At 38.4% G+C, this 21,882-nt stretch overlaps 1 protein-coding gene across 1 annotated transcript in view; it reads right to left on the bottom strand.

Moving 5' to 3' along the window:
* Positions 1-21,882, bottom strand: part of SHOC2 (SHOC2 leucine rich repeat scaffold protein) — a 67,107-nt gene that overhangs the window by 23,583 nt on the left and 21,642 nt on the right. The window contains 2 exon segments of the mRNA XM_005239247.4: positions 462-599; positions 14,816-15,753. Coding sequence (XP_005239304.1) covers positions 462-599; positions 14,816-15,518 — 841 coding nt within the window. The 5' untranslated portion in view covers positions 15,519-15,753.

The following is a 21,882-nucleotide window of genomic DNA, read 5'->3' as shown; positions in this document are numbered from 1 at the left end:
TTCATTTAAAACATTTATCTTTCTAGTTCTATTTTTCTTTAGCCAAAGATGTTATTTAAAACTATCTGCCACAAGTATTACATTTCAACTACAAGTCTTTTAGCCTTTTATTCCTTTATATGCTCAGTTTCATTACAGAACGGACAGACAAGCTGTAGATATTTACTCATAACCACAGAACACCTTGAATCAGTTAGGAGTGATGGGTATTTTCCCTTGTAACTCTCATTCTTAGACCATGCTGCACTCCGCAGCATAGCTAGATTTAATAGTGTAATTCAGAAGCTAGAAATTACAGTTAAGGTAACATGCACACCTTGCTTTTAATCTCAAGTGTGAAACTGCCTTCAGCTGAACACCAGTCATTCTACAGTCACCACCTAAACACTCATTCTTAAATTTGTTCCTCTTACTGAGCATTTTCAAATAGTGATATATTTTCCTCCAGCCTCTTCACATACCTATGGTTTCTGGCAGGTCCAAGAGCTCATTGTGCTGCAAGTCAAGGTTGGTGATCTGCGTGCAGCTTCCAATCTCTTCTGGAAGATGTTCAAGCTGATTGTGCGCTACATCCAGCGTTATGAGGTTACACAACTCACCTAAAAGCACACAAGAAAACCAAAACATCAAGTTCTTTAATGTACAGCTCTAGAAAATGACTTCCACACAAAGATTAAAAGAATCAAGACAGATTTCGAGATAATCTGAGAAAAGTTATTGCTACCATGAAGTTTACATATAAAATAAGGCAGTACAGGATCATAACTTCATCATCAGATCTAAAACCCGATCAACAATTTTGAAAAACTCAGATAAAGCTTTTAAACAGGATCTCTTCAGAGAATCTATATTTATTGATTTTTTTCTGACAGTCCAAGCTGTGGAATACAAGTACAAAACCTATACCTCACACTTGTTTCAGGCTGACCAGAAGTTTAAACATCAGAGAGAGTGAACTGTATTGAATTTTGAGAAATTGAGATGTTTTTATACTATTCATTTCTTTAAGGCACAAAATCACCAATTAAGAAACATCAGAATCATTTGGCTGACAACCTAGATAATCCACCCAAAGTCCTGAGTGCCATTTTTAATCATTTTCATCATCACAAAAAGGCAACATATGATAATTAAACCGTGATCCTATTTACACAAAGTATTATATTTTATATATGCAAGCAAAGCTACTGCAAATAAAAGTTTGAAATAAAAGGTCTATCTTTTAAGCCTTAAAAAAAGATTTGATTTGTTTAGAGTTCAGAGCTACTTTACTCTGAACTGCTTCATTCCTGATGTTTACACATCAATTTAAAAGTACAGCTAGGCACAACTCTCTACATACAGTAGTTTCACCTATTTTAATAACAAACATACTGTGTTCTAAACAACAGCTTGTTAGGTTTAAAAAAAATAAGTGTGCATGAACACATGTGTATGCATTCACAATTTTTTTGCATCTGATGGAGATGAAATTAATGCAAATAATTTGACCAGCTTCAACTCTACCCCATAAAGATGAGGTCACTGTATTCGTGTATAAGAGAATGACTCAGTGAGTAACAAATTTGGAAAAGTAGAAAATTCCTTTTCAGGAGTGAATGTCTATTTTTAAGCTTCAGTGTTGTATCTTTGACATGGTCCTTTAAGGATTTTCCCACTGAACTGCAGGACTAGCTTGAGCAAGTTCTGATGTGTAGAGTGTCTACACATTAGATCAGCAGATAATCCCAAATGGTGATTTAATAAATCATAAAATATTTATGAATTCAGACTCTGAATTGACTTGCAGGTGTCATGTAACCACAATACTTACTATATATCATGAATCGGCTGTGAAAAGCTAGCAAGAAAAAAAAAAAAAGCGCCAGCCTGAACAGCATCATTATTCTGTTTTTCTTAGATTGTTAACATATAACAGATCTTACTTCCTGTGCTTACCAACCCAAATTGGGATGGTTTTTCTACAAACTAGAAAGATGGAAATGCAAAGGTGGTTCTTAAGCAGCTCCTCCATCACTGTATGTGCCCCCTCTCAAGTCAGCATTCAAGTGTATTCCAAGCAACGAGAGTCAAACAGGCTGTATCCAGCACTGCATAAGCCACACGTTTCAATGCCATTAATATGCAGCAGAAAGCAAATTTAAGAAAACACTGAGCAAGAGTTAATGTTCTGTGGTAGGAGCATCTTTCTGTTACCCATGAAAACAAGCGGGCAAAGTGTAGAAGGCAATAGAAGGGTGAAGAAGAGCTTGAGGAAGTCTTCAAAATCCCTCCCTTTATTTAAAGAACCTCACAAATCTTTACTAAGATAACAAGAACCATCACGCACTTTGGGGCAGTAGCTTTCACTTTATGATTGCTATTTTCATTTGTTTTCACTTCAGACCTAAACCAATGATGTCAAATTTGAAATATGGCATAAATTTCATTTCATCACACTGATTTATATTTACTTGACTCTTCCCACTCTACATCTGCTGAAGTAAAAGACAGACTTGAGTTTTTGCAGCAACATTTGCTGCACTTCATTTTTGCACCTGCAGAAAACTTAGACAACAGCAAGCTACGTGTTTGAAACAAACATCTTATAGCTAATTCCAGGGAAGGAAAAAATGAAGAGGGATGCCTGTGTTTATTTAGACAATCAAGGGCAAGCTAACACTTTGGTTTAATTTGGGTAGTCATACCTAATATTGTTATATTAAAGATGTAGTCATTTTAAAAAGCAACACTGGTAAACATTTAATTAAAATTTTCTACGTTAAAATAGATTGAGGACTGCCTAACTACTTTTAGACTTGAGATCAGAAATGAAGCGAAAGTTAAAGCCATATCATTGAAGTACAGTGCCTTAAGGAAAGTAATTTCAAGAGATACTATAACATGCAACTTTTAGTTTATATTGCTCAGTAAAGAGTCTTGCTTTTGGATGTAATAATACTTATAGTTTGACAGCATCTCACCAAAACGTTTTTTTCCTACTAAGGGCAGAAGGAGAGGGGAGGTGGAGTGCCGTTGGAACTGAAATTCTTTTAATACTTTAACTCGGATTGCTAAGACACAACACATAGTATGCAAGTCAACAAAAAGCACTCCAGGCACACTTCCCTTGTTGTTCTCCATGACGTATGGAAAAAATTCTTAGACCCAATATGCTTAACAAGGTGAGAAATGTTTAGGTGATGTGGTAGAGGCTCATCTTCACACGCAAAGGCACACAGAGGACCAGCAGTGGGTGGGAGAACCCAAATACTGGCTGCCCCAGGACAGACATCAGCCCCATGGCCTGTGAGAGACCCATCACTGAATAAAGGGAAAGGCTCTCCAGAGCATCTCACAGACTGAGGACAGTTACTGCAAATGGGGCTTGAACACCTACCATGAGGTGCAAAGATGACCAACTGGGGACAGCAAGAGTTGCTATGGGATCCTTAGGGAAAGGGAGGAATCAATGTGATTTAGGAAGGACAAGTGTGGGAAAACACAGAGGTAAGGAAATAAAAGGGTCCAGTCCTTTACAAGCCAACACTGGTCACTGTGGCCCATCAGCACCATCTGCCCTGTCTTTTTAAACTCCAACTGTTTTCCTGGGTGAGAGGTCCGAGTACCAGCAACACTGCAGTTAACATGACCAGCAGCACTGAAAGCATCCCAGTACGCGAAGCCCAGACCCAGCCTGGGTGCGGGGAGCAGCTACAGGACAGGGGCGGCTCTGCCCAGCTGACCGAGGGCAGCCAGCTACCCCCTGAATGGACACACTGTGCACCCCGCTGCTGCACAACAGCAGCACTCTTTCAGAAATTATGCCAGGATAAACACATGGCATAAACAATCAATACAACAAATAATGATCTGCCAGAACAAAGAGGCCAAACTTAAGGCCATCTGCACAATGCTCTTCCCCAGAGCCGATGTAAAGCCAGCTTGTTTCAGTGACTGAAAGAGTCCTGCTCATCGGTTCAGCAGCAGCAACTGTACTGAAGGAAACACTTCTCAAAAAAAAAGGTGAAAATGAGTTTCACCGAGATACAGCTGAAATCTGGCATTTTTCCTTGGCCAGGGCAAGGAGCATACGTCAATATAAAAAAGAAAGTTTTCCTAAAGTAAGATTTGCTCAGGTACAAAAAGAAGAACTGCTAATGAACAAGCAGCTTATGATCGTGCTCACATTAAAAGAATCAACATTTGCTCTTTCCTGGTGCACGCATAAGCCTTGCTGAAACACATTGGTATCTAAATCAATTTAACAGAAATACACCAGCTAGAAATGTACTACAGCTCAAAATAAGCCTTACCTAGAAAGCAGTTTACTAAAGAACAATCCATTCCTGTTCGCCACAAGGACAACTCCAGCATCACTTCACCAAAGGACCGTTTGAATACCCAAAATCATGGGAGTAAGGCAAGCCCTACTGTATGGAAATACCAATTACAGGCAAAATTAACTAACTGGTTTTGCCACAAGTAACGTCCAAAATAGACAAATCTTAAGCTCACAGTAGTGAATAAAGGATTCTCTCTGGACTCCTTGCAACAGCATTGAAAGAACAAGCATCCTCAGGACAATTAAAAAATAAGCTAGGAAGGAGCTATGGTTTGGGGTTAGTTGGGTTTTTGGGGGGAATTTTTTGGGAGGTGTTGTCTTTTTTTGTGTTGTCGTCCCCCCCCTTTTTTTTTTTAAAAAAAATATACTATATCGCATTGTAATTGCAAAGGAAGAAAAGCACTTGAAGCTCCAAGTCTGCCAAGAAAGCAGACAGAAATTTCATGTACTAGCTGGCTTGACAACAGACTTTAAAGTAGAAGTAATGCCCATATGAAATACAATGAAATACACAAAGCAGTGTCTCTACAAATAACCTTCACAAAATATTTAGTTACACCCTATCATGTAGTTCCTAAAAACCTATATTTTAAAAGGTTCAACAAGATAAAAAAAGCATTTGTCAGAGAAAATAGGTTGTAAAGATTCCCAATCACCTTCCAGTTAAAAACATAGTTAAAAACACAGCTAAGCATATATCTCAGCAATCCTTAAAAAAGGTGGGGTGAACAATCACCACGCTGTTGTTTGCATATGCACAGAGCCTAAACGTTTCAGTACGACAAAGCTAAATATACCTGCTGAAAAAAACCCAGCTTTAAGAAATGACTAATGTTTTCTGCATAATGAGGCAGAATTACAGTCCCATTATACATGGCCAACCTTGAAAGCCTGTTACGACAAGAGGCCTAAGTTACATGCCCTGACTTACATAACTCTGGAAATTCTTCTTGGCCATTTAAAAAACCGGTTCATTAAAAAAAAAAAAAGAAAGTACACACAAATTAGCAGTCATGTAGGGAGAGAGTATAGGTCAATAGCAAAAAGGCTTTGGTGTCTCCCACCACCTATACACCCACGGGGCAACACTCTTGGACAGCAAACACAATTTGTAGTATAGCCTGTTTTCCACTGGATTAACTCTGTGCCTGCCCATGCTTAAGCAGATTGAAAATTATGAAATCTTTCACGACACAATAAATCCTGGGCCAGATGACACAGCTAAAGGATCAAGACTTACAGAAAGCACAAGGAAGAGGAGAATGAAAATATTAGTGGGACTTCAGGCTGGTGTGTCAGAACACGGGTTGTGAGTGAATTTGTAAAGAAAAATTATCTGAAATCAGCAATACTGGGAGTAAGTTACAAAAAGTTCTCATAACTTTGGTAGTTATTCATCTCTCACTAGGTTCTCAACTGGAGGCTGAGAGGGAGAGAAAAAATATTTTAGTTTGCCTATAAAACTTTTGCCTATAAAAACTCTTTGGGGTAAGCGTCCTTTTGTATCTGTAAAATCACTGTAAGAAGTGATTTTGGAAAAAAATTAAACACAATTTTACAGTTTCAGAATCTTTTCTCTCTCTAAGATTTGAGTACACCACTGTAACAGACAGCCTGAACTTTTTGCTGTGCATGACCAGCTGCCCAAAAGACAGTTAAGCAGAGCTACTTTGAATTATTACTGCACAACCGTAACTTACACAGAAAAGCTACTGAGAAGAATGCAATTTTAATATGGTCACAAGTGATTTACGTACCAACGTTAAAATATTCGTATAAGTTAGAAATATGCATAGTAAAATATTTAGAATTTGCTGAATGCACAACAGTATCTAGTTATGGGAATCGGTCAAAAACACAAACTAAGCTCAACTGAAAAGAAAGTGTCAAAATCTGGTCTAAAACAAGCTTCAACAAGACACAACAGCAAAACATTTTTTATTCATTGTTTATAACTGAAAGTAACAAATATAAATAAAATTAAAAACATGTTCAAACAACATTTTAAACATGTAAAACATGTAGAAGAAACAGTCTTAGCAAGGGCTCAAGGCAGGATTTGAGCAGTAGAATAAACCAACGGGAACCTCATGAAGGGTCAAGACAAAGCTGAAGTCTTGCACCTAGGAGGGAAACAGGTTTGCAGTGAAGGACCAGGGTTCCTGGTGGAGCTGAACCTAGGGTCACATCTTGGATCTTGGCCATTCTGAGCATGGAACAAGCGTGCTTGTTCTCAAATAGTAGATGTTAACCACCTACTGGGCTGCACTAGCAAGGGAAGCCTGAGGGAAGTGATTATTTCCCTCTGTTCAGCACTTACGAAAGCATTCAAACAGTTAAAATAATTGTAGCATTGATATTAAAAAAAAAAAAGGGAAAAAAAAAAAAAAGCTGGACTTTAACAGGCTGTCAGTATTTACTGGAATTACACTTGGGGCATCATCCCTATAAGCTCTGCAAGTAGATCAAAAAGGCAGAACTACTTAATCATTATCCTAAAGCCAGACTGAAGAAAATGTAATCATGAGGAATTTGACTAGATGACAAGACAAAACTGCATCCCCAACAAGAGCTTTCACAGGAATCAGAACCCAGACAGCAAAACAGAAGTCAGCCAAAAGCAAGTTCTTTACCCTTCCTGCAGCTCAAGAAAAGAACCAGAACTGCATCAAATAAGCAGGCATTTTCTCTGACTTCTAGACAACAGCACACACATCTCAATACCTATATTTACTCCACTTCTGTTCACAACTTCATGTCTTTATCACATTAGAACACAAAAATATAAAAATATTCTCAGCCACTGTGTTTGCAGACATCAGCATGCCAACTAAGCCCAGGAACACAACTTGGTTTCCTTCAAACTGCTGAAACAGAAGAAGGGGTTCTTAGATACAAATAATGTAAAGAAATGTTTCTCTATGTTGTCAGGTCTGCCACAAAAAGGGGAAATGAAATTCAGAGTATCACTGAAAAGCTTTGCAACTAACAAGTCATTTAATAAGCAGGCACTATATTCAGCATGGAGTGAGTAGACTTGAACTAATGCAGCTGCACACATCTGGTTTGCCATCTATGCTGCTGAAAACCAAACAGGTGCAAGTGTTATGAAAAAGAGTTTCAAAGTAGTAAAGAAACCACAAATGATCTAAATATTGGGTAGATGGGGGAAGGGAAGAACAGAAGAGAGTCTCAGAGACATTCCAAGTCTGGTGTAGGCAGATTCCCTGAATTACAATCTAAAAATATTTCCCTTGCAGAACAGCCCTGACCAGATTCTCCATAGAATAAGAGTTGCATTCACAGACAGAAAACACAATATTTGGAGACTTAAGAAACTTGCAGAAACTATGCAAATGTAACTTCAACTGTGTTGACAGTATTATTTCTATTTGAGCTGCGTGTGCTAAGACAGAAATATCCAAAACTAGTATAAGACGCATCCTTGTCTTTGCAAAGAAAATGTTATCAATTGTACAAAACAATTTCTTCAACACAACATAGAGGAATGCAATAAAACTCTTGATACAAGAAATGCAAAAGGCTTGCTTAAGTAACAGCCTGCAAACTGAAGCATTTGCTTGGCCTCATCCCAAGACAGTTCTGGTTTTCATCCTTCTCGTGCTGACTGTCTGACTCACCAAAGCATTCACATTCTTCCATGCTAATCTTCAACTTTTTGATCTCAGTGGAATGGACAATTTACCAGATATGGCAATGAAGCTGGAGTCCACCTTGTGAACTCACTTCCACAATTATCCCTCCAGACTGTGTTCTGGCAAAGCTTCCAGATGGAAACCTTTCCCTTAAGGTTTTATTCCATGGATGTCACCAGAGATTCAAAAGCCAAGTGAACAGGTAAGTTCTGCTTTTGCACTCTGTATGTATATATATATATGTGTGTGTGTGTGTGTATATTTTCAACATCTGCATAACAGTGACCTTTTAGTCAAGAACAACGTTGAAAGCAAACTTGTGGACCTTGCTAAGGATGCAAAGCATTTATAGGAGATTAAAGTGAAAAAATGGTCAAACCCTTGGAAGAAGAGTCTACTGAGAATTACTAAAGACACAAGCTGTACCAGATTCAGAAATCCCTGATACGAAAATAGGTTAAGCTTCATATATACACTTACCTTGTTTCTATATAAACATTTCCTTAGGGCTACAGTGGAAAGCAAGACACTGGGCAAGACGCACTCTGAAAATTTAACACCACTGTTAGGTAGGATGCAATTTATAAGAAAGACTAGGTTCACAAAGAGCAACATAGGGTACTATTACCATCAAGAAACTTGCATCAATGAATTCTCACCACTATATGTAAAAATGTAACAAAAAATTTCTTCAGGAAGGTGGGGCTGAGCCGATGCTAGCAGGACTCCAATAAGCTACATAGGGCTTTGTGGAACAAGACATCGAAACTAAGGGGAAAAGGAAGAAAAAGAGATCCTGAAAATACAATCTGATGCATTTTCAATGGTAGACAGTAATCCATCCTTCTTCAAACCACTTGCAGTACACTTCACATGCTTTTATATGACATGAGCAATCTTACTTGTGAGGTTTCACAAGTGAGCTGCAGCTGATTTAAGAGCTCAGTGCAAGCAAAAGTGGCGGTCCAGCTCTCCCTGTTCCAGTTCATGTCCTCCCACTCCTCCTCCTCCTACACCAGTTCCAGTCTTATCTGAAACTTCACTTATTTCAACTAACTAATAGACAAAAGTAGCAAAACAATATTTTTCTGATAGTTCAGTGAGATAAAAATCAGCTTGCCAAGGAACAGCTCAGATGAAAGAGGCAGAAGTGAGCAGCTGGGCAGCTGTGAGAAGGGGAGTGGATATTGCCCCTTTCAGCATCACGAAGCAGCACTGCCATTTCATGAGAACTCTCCCTAATTCACTTGAACTCTTGAACAGAGATTTTGGCTGAACAGGCAAAAAAATAAAAGTTAAAAAAAATAAAAACAAAACTCCAAACTTCAGAATACATTTTCAGTTAAAGGGATTTTTAAGTGATTTTAGATCTTATTCAAACAAACCTATCTATATTTGAAAGTACAATTTATATCAAGACCTCAGCTTACTATGCAGTCTATTAAAATCATTTTAATTGCATTAGAAAATGTAGAAGCAATACATATGTTACTGGAAAAGTGTTGAGAGAAGTCCAATTACTAGTAACAATGATTTGCTAGGTACCTAGAGCCTGAATTTGCTGAATTATAAAAGACTATCTTCTTCCACAGTACAGAAAATATTTTCTTCATTATTTGGTTTATTGAGTGAGTTCAGTTGAGTAAACTACTATCTAAAATTAAGCAGCCTTCTGAATATTGAAAAGACAAGAACCGTTACTGTCATCATCCCACCTGTTATAAAGCAACTGGATGCAAGGGAATGAGAGGTACTGTATTCTGGGAGAAAAAAAAAAACAGAACACATACATCTGTTTACTAACTATAGATAATAACACTTCCTCTTTCTCACAAAAACATTTCTTTTAAATGCAAGGCAACTTTTCCCCCACTGCAGACACCTCCTTTAAGTTTGTGTTGTTTAATGGCTAAAGGCAGTTTAAAGCCCAAAATAGAACCAAACTTCAGATTACTTCTCAGCAGCTCAGTGCTGGCACGTTCAGCTCTTCTAGGTCTTCCTCAGGACAATACACACCATAACAGGTCAGTGTTTCAAAGCATTTTCCAGGACCACTTAAAATCTGATCAACTATGTGTTCTGCAAACAGCATATCGTTAAATGTTTTACCTTCACTCAAGCTTTTACGAAATGTTTGAGTCAGTTTCAGGTTTCCCTAAAAGGCATCTAACAAGTATTAATACTGTATACTTGCACAGCAAGCTGTAGATGTCCTAGATTAGCATTTCTAGAAGCTTATTTTGAATTCATGTAGACAGTAGTACAGTTTCTACAGGTCATCTATCAGACAAGGAACACTACCATAGGATCGGAGACTATCAATCCAAAATATAAGCCAGGAGAAATAATAAGGGGAGATTCTGACAACCTCACAACCATCTAAACACTACGCAGACCAACAGAATTTGCAGGAAATGTTAACAAAAGGCAGGGAAGTAAAAGGCATGAAAACAGAGACAAAGTGATTTGAAAATACATCAGTAAAATATAAAATCAGTTTGGCATAAAGAGTTAAGAGTTTTCTACAAAAATGTGGAAGACCTAGTTTACTCAGTCAAGTAATCCATGAAGATGTCTGATGTAGCAGTGTGCAGAAAATAACTAAGAGACTCAGCTGAGCAGTAAAAGATGTGAAGATACCTGAGGAATGGACTACAACTTGCTATGGACATAACACCTGAAAGTAAAATATCAACTTGGATGGAAGTTACCTCTCTGGACTCTTAAAACCCACCTCAAGGTTGATCTTGTACAGCATCTTCAGCAAAGACCTAGTCAGAAAGCAAGGGTTTTCTAGCAAGCTAAAAGCATTGGAAGAAACAGGTAACTAAAAATAAATGTAAACAGCGTGGAATTTAGTAGTGTAAAAAAAAAAAAAAAAAAAAAAAAAAAAAAAGACCTATGTTTCTTGTAGGATCTCGCGGTTGGCCTCTGCAGAGAGGGAGAACAGAAAAGGCAAAGAGTGCAGGTGTCTTAGGTGGTCACAAAAGCATTTGTGTGATGAAGACTAACACAGCAATATGATCCAGATGCATGGACAGAGTCATCTCCAGCACAAAGAGGGAAACTCACCTGGAACAGTACTAATCAAGCATTCGCAACATTCAAAACAAGACAACACAGAAAACGGATAGTGGGGTGACAGAAGGAATGGAGATTTTATACAAGACTAAAAACTGTGGTCTGAGTAATGACTGGGAGAAGATATGACTGCTGCCTGCACATACAGTGGGAGAGAAAATAAAAACAGGAGGAAACTGCCACGTCTAAGAACAGTCAAACATCACTGGCACAAAAACCAACGAGTCATAGACATACTGGGTGCTGGAAGAAAGGTCCCAAATATCAGAGCACTTAAGGCTCCAGGACCTACTTTCAATTTCTTTTAATGAGAGTAGAAGGAAAATAAACTTTGTTTTATAAGGCTGGAGACTAAAGATACCTAGAAAAGTAATTAAATAGGATGATTGCTTACAAATCAGGTGACCCTTTATTTTAGAGCAGCAAGGTCCTAAAGTTGGAAAGCCTTTTAAAATTCTACAGAACTGATATTTTGTGTTCAGTGGTAGTGAAAGGCATCACAAGTCTCTAGCACCAGGATAAGACTTGAATTCCATCACACTCAATGCTGGCTCTTTGAGGGAACAGTAGCAACATCCAATCTTTCAAGCTGAAATCTGGGGTTTTTTTGTCTAGGGCAACTATTTGTAGCACATCTACTTCCAAAAGACAAAGTAAAGAAAACCCAGGGTCAGTTGTGGACCAGATTAGCAACATGAACACATCATATCTAACTGCTGCAAGACTCTTCCTTGCTGGACAAGTCAGCAGGTTACATAAGCTTTGAATTTTTAAAAATACAAACAAGCACACTAGCTTACCATCAAGATACGTGAGCCTTAGGCCTTAGAACAATGGGGCTTTTTTAAAAAGAATTTGAAATGCTCCACATGATATTGCTTTATAAAAGATAATGGCCTCATTTTACTTCCCGCTTTGCAGCAACAAAAATTTCTGTGTTATTTACAAGCTGATAATATAAGAGTGCTTGCTTGTATACAGTATTTAAGAACTATATTATAAACATACAAGGGATTAAAATCATTGGGACTTAAAAGGCAAATTTTTTTAAGCGCACATGTAAAATGTAGGAAATAACAGGTCTTTAAAGAAACAGACTAATTCCATCGGAAAGAAATACATTTCTCAGCAGTTTCATTTTTCAGCTGTGTTTCCAAATCCAACATTTCATCTTTGTACTAGAACAAAGATACATGAAAGTGAGTGAGTAGAAATCAATTACAAAACTGAAAATATCTTGCCTGGTTTTACTATTTGAGGAAAAAAACATTTTCAAACACCTGTTCTGTATGTCTTGGCAGTTAAAATTATTTGCGTTAATTTAACTTAAAATCCTTTCTTTTTCAGCTGATTCATTGCAGGCAACCTAGTCAGAGAAATTTACTTGGAATAAAAAAGGGTGATGTTGAACATAGCGATTTCCCTTCAGAATTCTTCGTAAGGGTGACAGTTGTCTTACATTTCATTTATGCTTTTAAAATGCATTCCACAATGAGGTGCTGACCCGTAACAAGAAACACTGGCATTACCACAATACAAATAAAGGCACGACTAACTGCTGGATACAAAGACAGAAGTGGTTAACGTTCTTGAGCTAGGGTTTGATAGAGAAGTGAGAACACTGCCTGTGTGGGTATTAAGAATTAAAAAAATACAAAAGAAAAGACACATATTTCTTCATGATACATGTCTACCAAATTTCTCCATTGAACTGTTACATATGATCTCTTTGAAGACAATTGTGAACAAACACATACAGAAATTACATACTTTAACATAAACTTAACCATATGAATTCAACACAAAAAACAGTTAAGAGACAAAGAGGTTCCAGCAGCAACATCTGCAGAATCAAACACACCTACAAAAAGTTTCTAAAAGGCAACACCAAACACCAGAATGCAACATCTCGCAACAGTTTTTTCTTCACTCACTAGTATTAATTTAAACTTATGCAGTACTATCCCCAGCTGAACCTCAGAAGCTGACCCTTTGCTAATTATGTTTAATAACTGAGCCACAAACAGACCCAGGTGAAGTACCGACAACTGTGTAATACAGCTCAACCAGCTAAATGGGCCACAATTCCTTCAACAGGTATACAAACATGCAGTATGTTGGGGGTTTTTTGCAAACATCAGCCCCACAGTTTCCAGTATGATTCTTTGATTAGCAGAAGATCCGAATTGGCTGTTGGACTTAAACTAAACTGAAGTGTCAAAACAGGTCAAAATTACAAATCCTTAATTCTCTCAGGGAAATTCCCCGGATTGGCAAAATGCTCGTACCAATTCAAAAATCACGTTGGTCAGAAAACATGCCACATTAGCCATCTAATTTTCACCTAGCAAAAAGTGTTTCTGTGGCTATAGCAGAATCCATTCCAAAAACTGCTACAGAGAGCTGAACGTTACAACAGCCTCACTATGCTTCTTCACTCCTGTCATCACATACAGAAGCTGTTTGTACGGGACGTTGCCAGTAACGTAATTAGCAGTTTCAGACATACCCAGGAGTTTCTGCCATCAAGAACAAGTTATCTTATGTATTTTTCATATCGGGGTGAAGGAGAAAGAAGCAAACACTGCTGGTTTGAAAAAGATCTATCAGGGATCCAAACAAGAGCATTTCCCCAGCTTTGCAAAATTAGCGAGCGTAAGGGCCAATTTCAGTAACGCTTAGCATACTCACACGCTGGTTTGGTCAACAGGAAAAAGTTCCACATCAGCTTTTGAAAACAGGGCACAGGAATTATTACTCGGTGTTACAAGGGCTTTTACAAGTTTTTTTTCCACACTTGAAGAAAGTCAAAGCAGTTTCTTAACTGCATGAATTTATGTTCCCCCTAAAGGGACTAAGCTATGCTTACATTTTAAAATCTGGTGATACATAGAAAAAAAATCACCAATGACAGAATCTCCCTTTTATGAGGCCCGCTGTTCAAATATTGCTTCAGGACAGTGTGATAAAGAGATGTTTTCCATAAAGCAGAACGTATTAAGAAAAACTTAAGAGGTTCTTGATATACAGCTATTCCAGCCCATTTTTTGTAATAAATTATTTAAATTAATAAGCCACTTTCATACTATTTCCATGTCTTTCAAACTTCTGTCACAATGTTTGGAAAAACAAATATTATTCATTAAAAAGTCAAAAGACTCATCAGCCATGCATACAACATCTGGTCACTTTATATTACGATTCCATGTATTAATATATTCATGACTTATAAAAGGTAGGGGCTTTCATGAATCACTAACTTACATTATTAACTCTTACAGCATCCAACAGCTTGCTCATGGTAATAGCATGTAGCTACCTATTCTACTGTGTATTACCACAGTCACACTCCTCTGCTACATGCCCGTAATGTGTTTATACTTTGCAACAGTTCGTAAATGATTTATAAAGAAATCTTAAGATGAAATATGCCCCTGTATTTATTTTTTTTAAAACCATCTGGGCTCTGAAGGCACAATTTCTGAAAGCACAAGGCAAAGATGAAAACAATATACATCTGATTTTAAAATGACAGATGAAGAAAAAGAGCTTTTGTTGTTTACAATAATATACATATCCAAGGTATTGATTACTCTCAATGTAAACTAACATTGCAACAGTATGATCAAGAGCATAATTTTATGAAGTTTTAAATGAAGAAGGGCAGCTGGAAAGCTGGCGATTTATGTACACGTAACTGAACTGCAAAATGAACATAAGCATAGAATTAAACTTGCAATCTGTAACTGCTTACCAATTTCAGCAGGTAGTTGCTTGATTTTGTTCTCTCGTATGCTAAGCATGGTGAGTTTCGACAAGGTTTTGATATCCTTTTCCACAGTAGTTATACGATTAAAGCGTAGGTAAAGAGTGGCGAGAGAGCTTAGCCTATACACCACCGAAGGGATTTCTCTAAGTTTGTTATGCCGCAGGTCAAGCATGCGCAGTTTCTTCAAGTTATCAAGAGAGTCAGGCAAACTGGTAAGTGAGTTTTCACTCAGGGCCAGTGTCATCAGGTTCACAAGACAGCCCACCTCTGCTGGTAGGGACTGCAGTTTGTTACTGTATAAATAAAGTTCTGTTAACTGCGTTAGCTCTTTGATAGCCGATGGAAGCATGTGTATAGACCTCTTGGACAAGTCCAAGCGCATTGAATTCTCTTCCCGGCATTTATTTAGCTCTTTGATCACTTCAGCATTGCTGGATTTTTTGCGGGTACCTGTGGCTGGATTAGGTCTTTTTATTGTATTGTCCACTGAAAAAGCTACCCCAGGCTGCGTGCTACTGGAGTCCTTCTTCCCATCTTTGGCATCTTTCCCTTTGGTCTTAGGCTCCTTTTCTTTGCTCTCTTTCCCAAATCCTCCAGAGGCTTTGGCCTCCTTCTCCCTCTCTTTTGACGATGGGACTTTTGGATCCTTCTCTTTACAGTCCTTTTCTTTGCCTAAATTACTACTCATGGTGACTCAAAGTTTAGCAAGCACCACATGAAATCCGTTTCTGAAGTTCACAAGAACAATTCACTGCTGAAGTGACAAGGATCCTTAAAACATGCAAACGTTGAACCAAGGGAGGAGCTTCGGAGGTGTGATACCCATTTGCTACATATTGGTTCTGAAGGCACTCTTTCCTTATCCTGGTATCAGGAGATTCAGCTGTAGAGATCAGAAGGTCAAATGCTCGGTATTAGTATTTCTGGAACACAGAGAGAAGAGAAGCCAAAGTCAGTGTAAATATAAAAAACTTCCAGTTAAATGTTGAATGTTTCTACCATCAAGCCTGTGCTCAATAACACAGGCTAATGATTTGTCCTTCTCTTCAAATGTCAATGAAAAACCCAGCACTAAAGCAAAAATACTACACATACTGCTCAGAAGACCCACCCTGCTAGAAGAGCTATACTAATGAGTACACACAAGGAAAGAAAAAGTACAGTTCTTAAACATAATACTGCCCTAAGTACTACATTTGAGTCACTGTCTTAGATCTTATCTAGTTCTTAGCATAACACTCTGGTCGTCAACATGAGTATTCTCTCTCCCCTCCCATGCCTAATCAGTCAATAAAGTCCTGCTATAATTTTGGGTGCCTGCCTCTTCAAACCAACCTGTACAGGCTGTTCAGCACAAAAGAGCCTCAAATTTGATCTACTGTGAAATCTAATACATCACTGTAACACGAACGCTTTGCCTCAAGACCTCCCTTATGACCAGCTCTGACTCGCAGTTCTCTGCTTTTAATGTGGAGCAGAACGCTGTTACCAGCTTCACATGCTCTGGAGATGCAAACACGAGGATTTTTAAAATAAACCTATCAAAAAGTCAACTGAAAGCTCAGAAATAATTTATTATGATTCAAGACAAGCACAATTATGGAGGAATTTCTCATGAGAGTAGGATATAACATATCTTTAGACAGCATCTTGAAATCTTCTCCCCTCAGTTACTATAATGGAGCCCAATAAGTGAACAGATGTCTGAAACCTATACAGCCCCAGTTACATTTTTACAAAATCATCATGCATCACAGAAAGTAGCTTTGCTTCATGTTTCAATTCAAAACTCGACATGCCCAAGATCTTTGATATTCTGAATACTCTGGAGAGGTTTTTGAATGTGTCCTTGTGGAAGAAAATAAATGGTCAAACAATGGCAACAATAATTTCATGTCTCCATGTTACTCCACCTTTTAGCCTAGAACCAACTTTCCTTTGTTATGCAACATTCACTGATGAAGAAAGTTTGTTTGCATCTCAGAAGAGCACCTTGTTTCCCCAGCCACCTGAGCTATGTTAAAATACCCTTAAAACCTCCACAGGAGCTGGGTCGCTGTCCTGGCATTCCAGCTTCTGCACAAGTTCATAACGCTCGTAATCAAAACTAATTAAATAATATTTTGCATACTTAAGCCATCAGCAAGTACTCAAAACACAAACGTTTTTTAGCAAAGCTCAAGTAACTATTTTTAATTGCAGTTATGCTATGTATGCTTGCCCTCAAGTATAAACATGTGCTCAGAGAACAAAGGAGCTCACTTTGCTCAATATATTTGCTCACCTTTGGAAAAAAAAAAAAAAAGCCAACAAAGAAAATCTAGTTAAGGACAGCAAGAAGGGCAAGCCACATTACCTCTGCTGCAAATCAAGCTGTTTAGTAACAAAGCTCAAAAGAGAACCTTCCCCAGGAGGTGGCCTCCAGTCCTTCACCCGGATTCATTACTGCTGCACTATCACAAAGCATGTGCTACAAACCCCATAATATCAAAAACCCTACTGCCTCCAGCTACTGTGTTCTGGACAACTCTGTTGTAAAGGACCACGGCCATTTGCTAGCAGCAGCAAGCAACTACAGCTTTTAACTTGGAAATTTTCTCTAACACAGAGTTCTCTGAAGGAGCACAAGCCAGTGTTCCTGACTGCATCCTTAAGATTGCCACCCAGCTTTTACACCATCCATTACCCCGACTACCCTCAAGATTACCAACCTCACTACATTATATTTTAAAAACTTGTTCTCAGCACTGTATAATCTACATGCTTGTAAAATTCCAGCAATAGGAAATGTAATGACTCCAAATGCAAAACCACAGCTGACTAAAGGGTGGGAGCCTGAAATGTCTGACAACTTGTTTTCAGTACGAAAGGTAACACAAAGAACCGAGAACTAACAGTTTCTAAATTCTGGTAATACACAGAAAACTCATCCATGTAGCACTGCCAGACAGCTACTGCGCCACATCAAGCCCCTGAAGTGCAAAACACTCCAAGCGCTGCTGCTCCCGTGAGCTTTCAATTTAATCAAATTTAGGACCCACCAAGAGATTCGTTTCATTTCTTATGTGCACTGCTGCTGAAGGAGGTTTTGAAAGAGCCTCAGAAAGGAAAGATGGCCAGAGATTAGTACTGCTGAAAGCAGCTTGGTAGTGCAAATGCTCCAAATAATCTGCACACATTACACTGTCTTCGTTAGCAATTACTGTAATTGTACCAAAAAAAAAAAAGGGGGGGTGGTGGCAGCGGCTCCCTGTTTCAATATACCAGTTTAACGTTTCATTTTCTGGTAAGGAACAAAAATCTTTTGCCTATACAAAAGGATAAAAAAATCGAAAAGCCACTAAAAACATCATCTGAAACATGTAAAGACAATTCAGAGCAATTCAAAGGGTCATGACCAGACCAGAGACTTCAAGGTCACCTCGCAGTTAACGAGGTTGGGAGGCAGGCAACTGGCAGGCAAGCCACAGGCAGCCATCCTTTTCTAACACATGGAAACTGAGGCCAAGTTCACAGTGCAGCATGCCTTCAAAATATACTCCTTGTTCAGAGTGACAAAAGGTTAACAGTTAAATGTACTGCACATGTGTCATTTTTATCTCTTTACTGAGCATTTTAATTACTGCCCGAGACTGCAAAATTTATTTAAAATACTTTGAGAAGGTTTAGCCTCTCTCTTTCCAAACAAAGTAATTCTCTAACACCTAGAATGACTACAACTAGCACTTACAAGAAGAAAAAGCTTATGATGAAACAGTTACCAGATGAAACACGATAAAATCCAGTGCAGGGGGAAATCACATCAAAGAAAATGCCTCGACTGGAACAGCCTCACCTCTCCAGAGTTCGAGACACCCCTAAGACACCAGCATCTCCCATTTCCCCAGCCTGCTCACCAGGGCTGAAATTCCCAACAGCAGAAGGTCCCACCATGCAGCAGGTACCAGACAGTTTCACTCAGTTACTTTGTGAAGCAGTGAATTCCTCTGCCACAAGGCAACATTTGCACCCCAGTGATTCCCATTACTGCAACCCTTCTTCCCCTCTTTGTTTTATTTCAGGAGGAAAAAGCTCCAGCAGGTACAAGAGCCAGGGCAGAACTGTAATTCCTGAGACAACCCCTTCTCTTCCTACAAGCCTCTCTGTCACCACACATCACCAACTTCCCAAGTGAAAGATGTCCGAGCAAGAAGTCTTCCTAGCTAAATAACGCTGACTTAACCCCCAGATTGACCAAATCTGTGAAACAACTGTTCCATGCTATCCTGTAAGTAGAGTATGCAGCACAAGACCTAAACAACTAAATGAAACTCATCCTATTTCTAGTATTTTGTAACTTTTACTATTTGCCATTGCAACCTATCTAAAATTATTGACATATTTGCATGCAGTATAAATGAGAATACGTATTTGATGCTGTATGCTTTCGGTTAGCAGGATTAAAATCTTGCCATTTCATATATTAATGACCACGTTTTGAAACAAAACTCAATAGGGAATCGCACTAAGAACTCTTTAATCCTACCAACACGTATACAAACGAAATGCTCAACTTCACATAAGCAGCCCTACAGAACTTTTCTTTCTATTGCAGATCATTCAAGCTGACAGGGTTACTTGCATGTATCAAAGTTAAGCATGTATGTAAACTTTTGGCAGACATGAGCATAATTACATATACTACAGAGGAAGCTAAATATGTTTCAAAAGGTTATTCATATTTTTAAAGCCCTTTTGGTTAAAGGACAAGAGTCACCATCAATTCTAAACTGCAGTCAAACAAGCATTCATTGTCTCTCAAAAGGAGAGCCTCTTTTAGAGGTATTTTTAGCAAAAGGAAATTCAGTGAAATTAGCCAGTTCTGCCAACTGCTTCCATTTTCCAATGCTGTTCAAACTGACTTCCTGTCAATATTAATTGACATAAAAACATTTGACTACTATGTCCTGGAGAACTTGGAAAACTTATTAAGACTTGCTCGGCCCAGTATATGGAAGAAAATAAAACTTTCAGAGAAGTTAAGGAAACTAATCTCTTCCCTGTTCCAAATATAGGGGTTTTGAAGCAAAATATTTGTAAATAGCTATAAATAACCAGCATCAGAGTTCTGGTTCACTCCTCCTGACGTCTGGTAAACATAATGAATTTATTTTCTTCTGTCAACTGTAACTGACAAAACTTCAGAAACACAAACAACTTCAGTGGTATCACCTTCTGTAGCTGCCTGGAAAAGAGTAACATATTGGTCTTGTACATTTTACTGATATTTTTTGTTAAGGATGTAGAAGTAATTGAAGAGAGATTTTAGTTACTCTGAGCAAAACAACCCAAAACATTTATGCAATAAACGCTTTATAAAAGAAGGGGTAACATAGGAAAATTCATGTCTGTGATTCTGGGAATAATACTAATCACCTGCAACTTAGTAATACGAATACTGATGCTTCCTGGTTATTATCTAATACAATATGAGGCTTGAGATGAAGGATTTCACCCAACTGCTATTCAAAGGAGGCTGTGAAAAACTTAACTGTCTCTTGCCCACTACTGCAGAGCAATTTTACTACCCCACCCCCAAAAAATTAATCCACTACCAGTATTACTTCACAGCTTAGTAAAGACTTCCCCTCCAGTTACATCTTTCAAGTTTGATTTTATATGAACAAACTTTTGAACAGTTTGCATGCAGATCTCTAATGAAATGCCGCATCAGATGGCTGGCACCAGGGTGGCCAAACCCCAGGTGCAGGAGGAAGCCAGCCAGCAGGAATGGCCAAAGCTCTCCTCACTGACTGCACCAAGGTCCCACTGCAAGTCTCGCTGCTGCTGCCCCAGGGTGGTGGGACCCCTCCAGAAGAGGCCTGAGCTACTCTCAGCAGTCCCACAGTTCTCAGAGGATGCATTACATGCCTCATGACTGCAAGTATATGAAAGTTCCCTGTAGTTCACAGAGATGGCTTGAAGAAGAAATCATTAATTGAAATGAAGTATTCTCCCACTGCTGAAGTGCTTCCCTTTCAAGTGATGAGGCTAACCAACTGCAGTCTTCTGCCAAGGGAAAAACATCGTGGTACATCACCTTACAAAATGGTCACTTTACAGCTCTGCTTAAACACTTACTGGTTCCTGTTCCGTGTTTCAGTTGACAAAACAGGCACATCAAACATTTCTAATATTCTGAGCACATGATATCTAAGGCATCATTTTCACTGAAGCCTAATGCATTACACTCAAATGAAACAGAATTTTACTACTTCTGTAATGTAGCAGGAAACCTGCAAGCTTGCATTTCAAAAGAAAATTCTTTACTACGTGTATAATTTTATATCACAGAATAGGAATGATTTTTCTCTTTGTTCTGCGTTTGTACTAAACAAAGGGCACACACCATGGCTAGGGCTTTTCAAACCAAATAACAGAAGAAGATAGTTCTGAACATTAACACATCAAAGTAGTAAGAAATACGCTCACACTTGACACTCCAGGGTAAGCAGACAATGATTCCACTGAATTAGAAAAAAGAAAATGTTTTGAGATTGCAATTCTGATCTAGGAAGTTTTGCTTAGTCAGACCTAAGTGGCTTTTAACAACAAGACAGAGCTCAAATGCTATCTAGTAATTGCAGCAACGCCTGCTCACAAACAGGAAAAAATTTGCCTTCTTAGAAGTATTTACCTTTTACTTAGAATAGCATGGGATATATCAAAAACATTTCATATTCCGCTATACCACAAACATGAACACATCAGTAAGCAATCAAACATGAACACATCAGTAAGCAATAGATGAAATTTATAGTTTAGCAGAAGTGGCTACAATGACTTTCCATTCTCAATACCACATATGCAAAAAAAAAAAAAAGTCACTGCTTTCATTTCAAAACCCAAATAGCTTCAGCCAACAAGTCACTTGCAAACAAAGCACATTTTCTCCTACAATTTGCTAGCTTCAAACATCTGACCTACAAAGTTTTCATCTGCGTAAGTGCATTTCAGCTTCTGCCGCTGCAGCCACCACAGACCAGCTGGGAGCAAACTGCTGAATCAGGCAC

This window comes from Falco peregrinus, chromosome 1, assembly GCF_023634155.1.
Source record: "Falco peregrinus isolate bFalPer1 chromosome 1, bFalPer1.pri, whole genome shotgun sequence".
Classification (NCBI taxonomy): Eukaryota; Metazoa; Chordata; class Aves; order Falconiformes; family Falconidae; genus Falco; species Falco peregrinus.
The sequence above is the reverse complement of the archived record's forward strand: the minus strand, read 5'-3'. Positions and strand labels throughout refer to the sequence as shown.